Source organism: Panthera leo, chromosome E1 (assembly GCF_018350215.1).
Source record: "Panthera leo isolate Ple1 chromosome E1, P.leo_Ple1_pat1.1, whole genome shotgun sequence".
NCBI lineage: Eukaryota > Metazoa > Chordata > Mammalia > Carnivora > Felidae > Panthera > Panthera leo.
In genome coordinates, this window is record NC_056692.1 from 50,953,588 (window position 1) to 50,962,423 (window position 8,836).

Here is an 8,836-nt window from a genome sequence, read left to right on the forward strand (position 1 = left end):
AGGACGCACACGGCACGGCAGCCACCGAGCAGAGGAAAAGGGAAGTGTGGGGCTCGGAGACGGCTAAGGAAGCTCATCCCAAGGCCAGGCTGCAATTAGGCGGCCGCAAAAGCCCGGCCGCGGAGCTGCCCACCTGCTGCTGTCCCAGCTGGGGCGCAACTTCCTCCTCCCCCGGCCGGGGCCGGACTCCCCGACCCGGCTCGGAGGGCGGAGGGGGAGGAAGCGGCGGCAGGTTCTCCTCGCTGGCAGCGCCGCGGGTCGCGGGTGTAGCATCCTCCCCTCCCTGCCGCGATTCCCGGGGCCGGCCGTGCGGCCAGGCGCGCCGCGATTGGCCGGCAGAGGCCGGAGGGCGGAGCCAGGCGGGCCGGTATCTCAAAAGAGCCCAGGCTATTGCAGAGCGCACTAGAGCCCTGGCCAGCGCACAGTCTCACTCGGCGCCGGCAAGCTGGGTCTTGGGGATTCTGGTTTGCTTTGGCTCACTCGCTTTTACAAACTACTGGATCTTACATGCCTCTGTACCCCCCACTTCCACTCCATGTCCCCATGCTCCTGCGCCAGCAACAGGTAAGGGCTGCTGTGTGTTTTCTTCCCTCCTTGTCTCCCGCTGCCTGTGTGTCCGGGGGAGTGGACTCGGGCCGCCGTCGCCGACCCTACCCTGCCCCGCTGCTCCAGAGGTGCCCAGCTGTCACGCTGCTGTAGCGCTTACCCACGCTGCGGAGTCCCAGATCATGCCTATGGAGTTTGTGTGCGCACCAGAACATCCCCAGAGCTAAAAATACTGAGACATGCTTGGAACAGTTGAGCAATAGAAACAGATTTCTCTGCAGCATCTGTGTGTGCTCATAACTTCCAATGCACCAGCTGTAGCGAGATACTGAGTTTGGAGACATGGGCCAGGGAGCCTGTGTTCGATTCTCGCTCTAAGGGAAAAAAAAAAAAAAAAAAAAAAAAAAAAAAAAAAAAAAAAAAAAAAAAAAAAAAAGGCGGGGGGTGGGGAGTGCTTCTAGAACACTGGTCTCAAACCTTGGCAAACTTGGGACTCAGCAGTAGTCTTGATCCTTGGCGGTTTTTTTTGTTTTTGTTTTTGTTTTTTTCCCTTTGTCATTGCTTCAAGTGTAGCGTCGAGTTCCAAACAGAGCGAGCGTCTCTCAAAGTTGCTTTGCTGGGGAAAGAGAGCGCAAGCCCGCGTTGGATTTGAGCCCGAAGACAGCAAAACTTTCACATCATATGTCACTCTGTCCTAAGCAACGTATTATTCTTAGTAATAATAGTGTTAATACCTAAGTTGAAGACAGGGTGATTTCAGGAAAGCACAGTGGTCAAAATGACTCGATTCTGCAAAAGGATTGCATCATAACATAGACTTGTCATGACAGTTGAAAAAAAAAAAATCGAGATAGGAAAAGGGCAGTTTAATGTCTGTGTCTGGATAAGCCTACCAGTAGGATGGTAACTAGGATACCGCTGTGAATCCTGGGGATTTTCATAAGCTCAGAATTTACCTGTTAGGAAACAAGGCATTGAAAACGTGTTTTAGGTATGAAAGAATGCATATTGACTTTTACCACTTACTTTCTTTTCACATTAATAATCAAAAGGCTGTCAGATTTCCTCTCACTAACCACTGCCCTGTGTCTGCTATATATTACCTGTACACTTATTAGCTTTTTCTCAGCTCCCCTCCTCCCCCACCCCTGAGTGGTTAATTTATATTTGCCAATATCTGAAAAGTCTCCAGGCTCAGGAGTAAGAGCTATTACTTCCAGGATGGTGAGAGGGGTCAACGTTGGGGTCAAGGTCATTTAACTTTGCTTTAACCCCTCCCCCTCAGGTTTTGGTGGCACTTTCTTTAATGTTATTGGCATCCATAGGAATATTTGCTCTAAACGCTTGTGAATTTGGCTTTTTTTTTTTTTTTTTTTTTAAGGACACACAGTATTTCTGCTACCTTTAGATGCTCCACCTGTAGAATCTCTGGTTAGCTGTAGAGTCCTTGAATAACTTTTCCGTAGCATGAAAGATGGGCCACATTTTTACCTGAACTGACAGACTGTTGCAGGTTTTATCTCACCAAATGTGTATATTTCTCAGCATTTGCAAATGCTGAATGATGCTACGTGCATTGCCGAGTATAAAGGGTAGAGTGCTCACATAGATAAATGCATATCCCTCTGCCCTTCCCCTACTTCCCCTCCCCCTCCCTTCTGTTTACTGAGCTTCCAAGAGGCTGCTTTGCCAGCAGTTGTGCTCACATAGCAACATGTGCCCTGAGCACACTCAGGCTGGTCTATATGGCGTCAGCTGGGGAATAACTGCTCTAAACACTCATTAGCAGACCTTTCTTTCAGCCCAGCACACTTTCTTTACCTATCCTTATTTCCTGTCCTTAGTTAGAAACTTTCTTGTCCACTGTTCACCGGGACCTTATTATGGGACACATTTATTCTTCATAATTATATTTTTCCTGTTTTTTATAACCCATCTTGGAAGTATTTCCCATATGGTAAAAACGATTCAGATTCACTCATTTATACAGTGTTATCTCCTTGACCTTGAATTTATCTGTAGTGCTCTCTCTCTTTAACATCTACCTAAGATTGAAACGGCTGAACTATTTTTTTCCATTGCTTATGCTTAATTTTGGCTCAGCCTATAAATAGTCTTAACATGAACACCACCACATGTAGCCTTTCAATTTCCCAGAAATACTTTCTACCTCATTGGTTATAGCCTGGGTAAAATGATTATTTGTATCTATTAAATTTACATCAGGGCCTGAAATATTTTGGCTCAGAGGGGAATTTACACATCAAATCAGCTATGGATTCTCCTGAGTCTTACCCCTCAAGGAGTCACATCACTTAGTGATCTCCTCTACTCTTGATTGAATGTTTCTCACACAATAATTTTGAACGTATGTCTACAATAAAGTTGCACGAAAGCCCTGTTCCTAATGAAAGTTTTTTTTCTAGACACTCATGAATCGGTGATTTTCAGTGAGAGAAAAGCAGGCAAGGAAGTTTTCTGCTTGCGTAAAGTCAGTTGGGCATGTGAGTAGGTCAGTAAAAAGGACATTCATCACAATGAAATATTAAGACAATCACCCTAGCAAACTGTGGCAGGTTTAGAGTTTTGCTCTGTGATCAGTTTCCCAAAACTCTGAATATACATAATGTGTGTAGACACATATACACCCAGAAATCTGTTTTGGAGCATATCTATTCGAAGTGACAAAATCTTCCATTTTGCCAAAAAACAAAAAACAAAACAAAACAAACCATCTTTTTTCTCCTTTGCAGGCAGAAGGGTAAAATTTCTAAATGATGCTCTGCATGTGGAACAAATTCTGTCATTAACAGTGGAAATAAGACAATAATAGTCGCTCAATGCAGGCTGTTTTCAAGTTCTAAATGCAGAAAGCTATCCGTAGGAAGCTGGTATTGTGTTTTGTGGAATTCGAACTAATGTCCCGGGGTCAGGATTTTTGGAAGATCGTAATTCAGTCTTTAGATTTCATATGGTTGTTATGCTTTAATCTGGAAAGAGTGAAGAAATAAGTCAGAAGAAATTTGAAACTGTCTACTCGTGGTCCCTAATGGTAACTCAGATGGAAGGCTTGTTTTGAATCATGAAAAGGGAATTTCTTGCTGTCAACTTATAATATAAGATTCTGAAGTCATTCAGAGCTCAAGGATACAAGCACTATTTAAGTGAGCTTTCTCCCCATCCCCCTTTTTTGGAAAGTACACCTGTATCTGCCGCTATATTATTATCCCTATCTGGGTTTGTGTAGAAATCCTTGGCAATTTCACATGAGCCCAGTAATCTGAAATCACTGTTAAAACAATTCTTTCCATGTCCAGGACCTAGAACCCTGAGGAACAGGAGGCTTGTTCCTTTTGTCCAAGTACAAACTTCGTAGGGAAGCAGACAAAACATTGAAGCAGGTGGAAGACTGGGAAGGCACAGTAACTTCTTTTTATAAAGTAATTCAAAGGCACTTTCAAATCGGGCATCATTTAGGTATCAAAAGCTGCCAAAATGTAACACACATTGCAATTTTCAAAGATGACTAATCTCAGGAAAAATGTGTTGGGGCACATTCTTGCATAATAACTTGGATAAGGAGGGAGAAGCGAAAAGCCTGTAACGAGGCATTTTCAAAGACAATACACCTTGCCTCTCTTTAGGGGGGTGTACCAAAACAAGATACATGAACGGCTTTATTTTTTTTTGCAGTTGGCTTGGCTGAGATTGGTTCTGTTAACCACTTAATCTTAATGTGGTTTGGAGGGGGGAAAGAAAAAGTGGAGTCCTCATGATCAGGGCTTCAGCAAATTTCTGCTCCTTGCCATCTGGTTTTCATTGTCCCCCTTTATTGCAGGAGATCGATTGGGTTGTTTGACAAGTGGAGGATCGCTTTTGGGTTTTATATGCCATATTAGTTTTGTTAATTTCTATTTGGCGAAGAAAACATGTTAGACTTCATCTTACACTTCTGTTTGTTGGTCAAGGAAAAAAATAGTTTTCTTTGGAGTGAAGATGGGAAGTTAAATAGATAGTTTTTACCTAGGTTAGGATAAGGCAAGAGGAAAAAACTGAAAAACTACTATTTGTTCACATTAGGTAAAGGTGAGTGCCTTCTCCATGGGAACATATAGCAAACAAGAGCGCTCGAAGTGAAAGTAAACTGACAATTATGCTCCACTCCTACAAAGTTGTCTCTGTTTGGGAAGACCCAGAATTGGACCCACATGAAATGAGTTCCTGCCTTATCTCAATTCGCTAAAGACCTGGTCCTTTGGCACAAAGGTGCTTACTTCCTAGCCTGTCATTACACATGGCAGTCCCATCTCCAGAGAATTTCAGGACTCATTGCTAGGCAACAGACTCGCTCTTTATCCCCCAGAGCAAACCTACGCCTTCAAGTCAGAATCACTTGCACTAACAGAGATGTTATCAGGCATTTCTGCAAAGTGGCTGCTTGCAGCGTGTGAAGTGATGCAGCAAGCCCAAACAGTCTCCAGAAATTGGGACCGATTTCAGATCATCATAAGGGCTGTCTACTCAGTTTTATCATTTAAACAAAATAGTCTGTGCCTTCTGCTTTCCACCGTGTCATCAAGGGCTCCCATATTCTCCCATAATGCGCCTGCAACTCAAATTAATATTAATGTTCTGCATTTATATGAAATGTTCTCTAGACATTTTGAGTTCCCAAAACCTGGCGACAAACTTTGGGCTTAGCAAACCTTTCTCCTGCTTAATAACTCGGGACCCTAGCATGTAGAGAAGGCAAGAGAGAGAATAAGAGAGGTTATCTGTAAAATAGAATCTCCTAGCTTGCTGGAAAAAAAATAGGGAGAAAAGGACCTGAAATGTTGGTTGAAAGGCTGTTCCAAACAACTAAGTCTTCTATGTTTATTGACTTTGTTTATATAATACAGATATTTTCCAGGGTACGAAGAAATGAAAACTCCTGTTATTCAATGCAGAGTGTATTTCTCTATATCTGACCGTATCCTGCTAGGACATGTTGCCTTAGGGAGTAGAACCCTTCGATAATGACTTGTTTTCTAATGAATAATGTCTTTTGTCTGTCTGTTTGGTTTTTTTCAGGACATGTACCCTGGATGTCAGCTGAGTTACTAAGGTAGTGCTGCATGTCAGTAGACAGACCTTGGTAGAACCTCAAGGCTCCCGGAGACCCCCATCTCTCCTTATTTTTTTGTGTGTGCGTCCTCACTGAACATTCAAAACTGTTTCTCCAAAGGGTTTTGCAAAAACTCAGACTGTTTTCCAAAGCAGAAGCACTGGAGTCCACAGCAGAAGCGATGGGCAGTGTGCGAACCAACCGCTACAGCATTGTCTCTTCGGAAGAAGACGGGATGAAGTTGGCCACCATGGCGGTTGCAAATGGCTTTGGGAATGGGAAGAGTAAAGTCCATACTCGACAACAGTGCAGGAGCCGCTTTGTGAAGAAAGACGGCCACTGTAATGTTCAGTTCATCAATGTGGGTGAGAAGGGACAACGGTACCTTGCAGATATCTTTACCACATGTGTGGACATTCGCTGGAGATGGATGCTGGTTATCTTCTGTCTGGCTTTCGTTCTCTCGTGGCTGTTTTTTGGCTGCGTGTTTTGGTTGATAGCTTTGCTCCATGGGGACCTGGATGCATCTAAAGAGAGCAAAGCTTGTGTGTCGGAGGTCAACAGCTTCACAGCTGCCTTCCTCTTCTCCATCGAGACCCAGACAACCATCGGCTATGGCTTCAGGTGTGTCACGGACGAATGCCCAATTGCGGTTTTTATGGTGGTGTTCCAGTCCATTGTGGGCTGCATCATCGATGCATTTATCATTGGCGCAGTCATGGCAAAGATGGCAAAGCCAAAGAAGAGAAACGAGACTCTTGTCTTCAGTCACAATGCCGTGATCGCCATGAGAGACGGCAAACTGTGTTTGATGTGGCGGGTGGGCAATCTTCGGAAAAGCCATTTGGTGGAAGCTCACGTGAGAGCACAGCTGCTCAAATCCAGAATCACTTCTGAAGGGGAGTACATCCCCCTGGATCAAATAGATATCAACGTTGGGTTTGACAGTGGAATTGATCGTATATTTCTGGTGTCCCCCATCACTATAGTCCATGAAATAGATGAAGATAGTCCTTTATATGATTTGAGTAAACAGGACATTGACAATGCAGACTTTGAAATTGTTGTGATACTGGAAGGCATGGTGGAAGCCACGGCCATGACAACACAGTGCCGTAGCTCGTATCTGGCCAATGAAATCCTTTGGGGCCACCGCTATGAGCCTGTACTCTTTGAAGAGAAGCACTATTACAAAGTGGACTACTCAAGGTTCCACAAGACTTATGAAGTGCCCAACACTCCCCTTTGTAGTGCCAGAGACTTAGCAGAAAAGAAATATATCCTCTCAAATGCTAATTCATTTTGCTATGAAAACGAAGTTGCCCTCACAAGCAAAGAGGAAGATGACAGTGAAAACGGAGTCCCGGAAAGCACTAGTACAGACACACCCCCTGACATAGACCTTCACAACCAGGCAAGTGTACCTCTAGAGCCCAGGCCCTTACGGCGAGAGTCGGAGATATGACTGCTTCCTTCTCTGGAATATTTAAACTACAGTCTGTTGGTCAAAGGCCCAAAACAGTTATTCAGACGACGGTACTGGTGAAGAGGTGGGTCAAGGCAAGTGGCCACAAGGGACTGAGGCTAGTACAATGGTTTCAGAGAAAGACTGTAAGCTCGGAGATGAACATAAAGCACTCAACATGCCTCCCCCTCCCCACCCCTCCCCCCCCCACCCCCGTGACCCAATGGCACATACATGTTGTAGAATAAGTTATGGGGTCTTTATGTATTGTTTTGTGTTTTTACAAAACTTGAACTTGCAGGCAAGCCTTGGTTGGGTATTTGACTAATCCAGAATGCTTCTCTTTAGGGAACAAGAATGTTTTTAATGGCATAACAAAGGCAAGACTCTGCCTTAATTTTTGAAAAGCTGCTAACTACATGAACACAAATTGTATTTTTGTTGTTGTGTAGTTTTTCTTTCGTGTAATTTAAAAGTCAGTGTTGAACTTTGTTGAAAGCTCATGATATGTGCTTCAAAGTGGCAAGTGTTTGCCAAGAGCTGCCAAAACGAGAGCCTGATTTTTTTGAGGCCAGTAATTTGTTTGCTAGAATTGATTTTCTCTCTCTCTCTTCCTCTCTCTCTCTCTCTCTCTCTCTCTCTCTCTCTCTCTCTCTCTTTGGTTACATAAGGGCATTATGTAACACTAGCCAAATGGTAGCCTCTGGGTTTGTTTGTTTTGTTTTTTTTTTTCTTCCATGATGTTAATGGGTTATCTCAAATTTTAAGTTAGACTACCTAAAATAAATACCAAAGATAATGCACATTTTTGCACAGTGGAGCTTATACAAAAAGGGATAAAAAGCCCCGTGGCTGCCTTGAAATCAAGAGACAGTAACTTTGAACCTCAGCAAGACCTTGAACTGCCCTTTCCTTTTTCACCTTACTCAGAAAATAGAACATCATCCACACAGAGTCTAGTAAGTGTAGTGCTTTTTCAGTTTTGTTCTTTCATGCGACTTGTGTGTGATAGGAGAAAGAAGAAAGGGGAAGTAAAATTCACACATACACAATATTAAATATCTTTTCTTTCCTGCGAGGTAGGGCTGGCCAGGCTAATACATAAGGTGCGAGATGGCGAAGTGCTCTTAGATTTTTCTGGGTTTCCCCTTTTTTGCACATTCCAAAATGTATTCCTAGGTTGGAGTTCGTTGGCATCCTCAAGGCTGAGCCATCCAACATGAAAGATAAATAAGGTTAAACCCTTGTGGCTGAATTCGTTGCCCCAACTGTCAGGACACTTCCAGCTTGACTTTGCCTTTGAGAAGATGCCACAGCTGACCTCTAGGCTGGTTCTTCCGATCGGTCTGTGTGGAGCAAGTCCCCTCGTGTCTGGGAAGCTGCAGATGCCAAAGGGGGAGCCAGCGAGATGTGGACCAGCCACTTCTGACTCAAGTATTCAGGAGGGAGAGGAGAGTTACTTTCTTTTTAGTGGTAGAGGGTAGGAATGAAAATATCGCAGTATTTTAGGGTCAACAAGAGCCATAGAAAATGTAAGGCGGCCACAAGTAGAGGAGATAATGAACTCCAAGGTTTACTTCTCCTTTATATATGCACACCTGGGGTTGGATCTGAGCTGATCCTTCTAGCCTGTGGATCCTGAGAGCAGGTTACTAAGGACACATTGTTTTCGAGAAGTCTCTCCTGCCTGGCTGATCGAAACTCTTTTATTCTTTCCC

The 8,836-nt window shown here is 44.0% G+C and overlaps 1 protein-coding gene across 1 annotated transcript; it reads left to right on the plus strand.

Moving 5' to 3' along the window:
* The first annotated feature begins 404 nt into the window (after nucleotides 1-404).
* On the plus strand, nucleotides 405-7,325 carry KCNJ2 (potassium inwardly rectifying channel subfamily J member 2). The gene is made up of 2 exons (XM_042916187.1): nucleotides 405-564; nucleotides 5,620-7,325. The coding sequence occupies exon 2, from the start codon at nucleotides 5,835-5,837 to the stop codon at nucleotides 7,116-7,118; it is 1,284 nt and encodes a 427-aa protein (XP_042772121.1). The 5' UTR covers nucleotides 405-564; nucleotides 5,620-5,834; the 3' UTR covers nucleotides 7,119-7,325.
* Nucleotides 7,326-8,836: the final 1,511 nt, after the last annotated feature.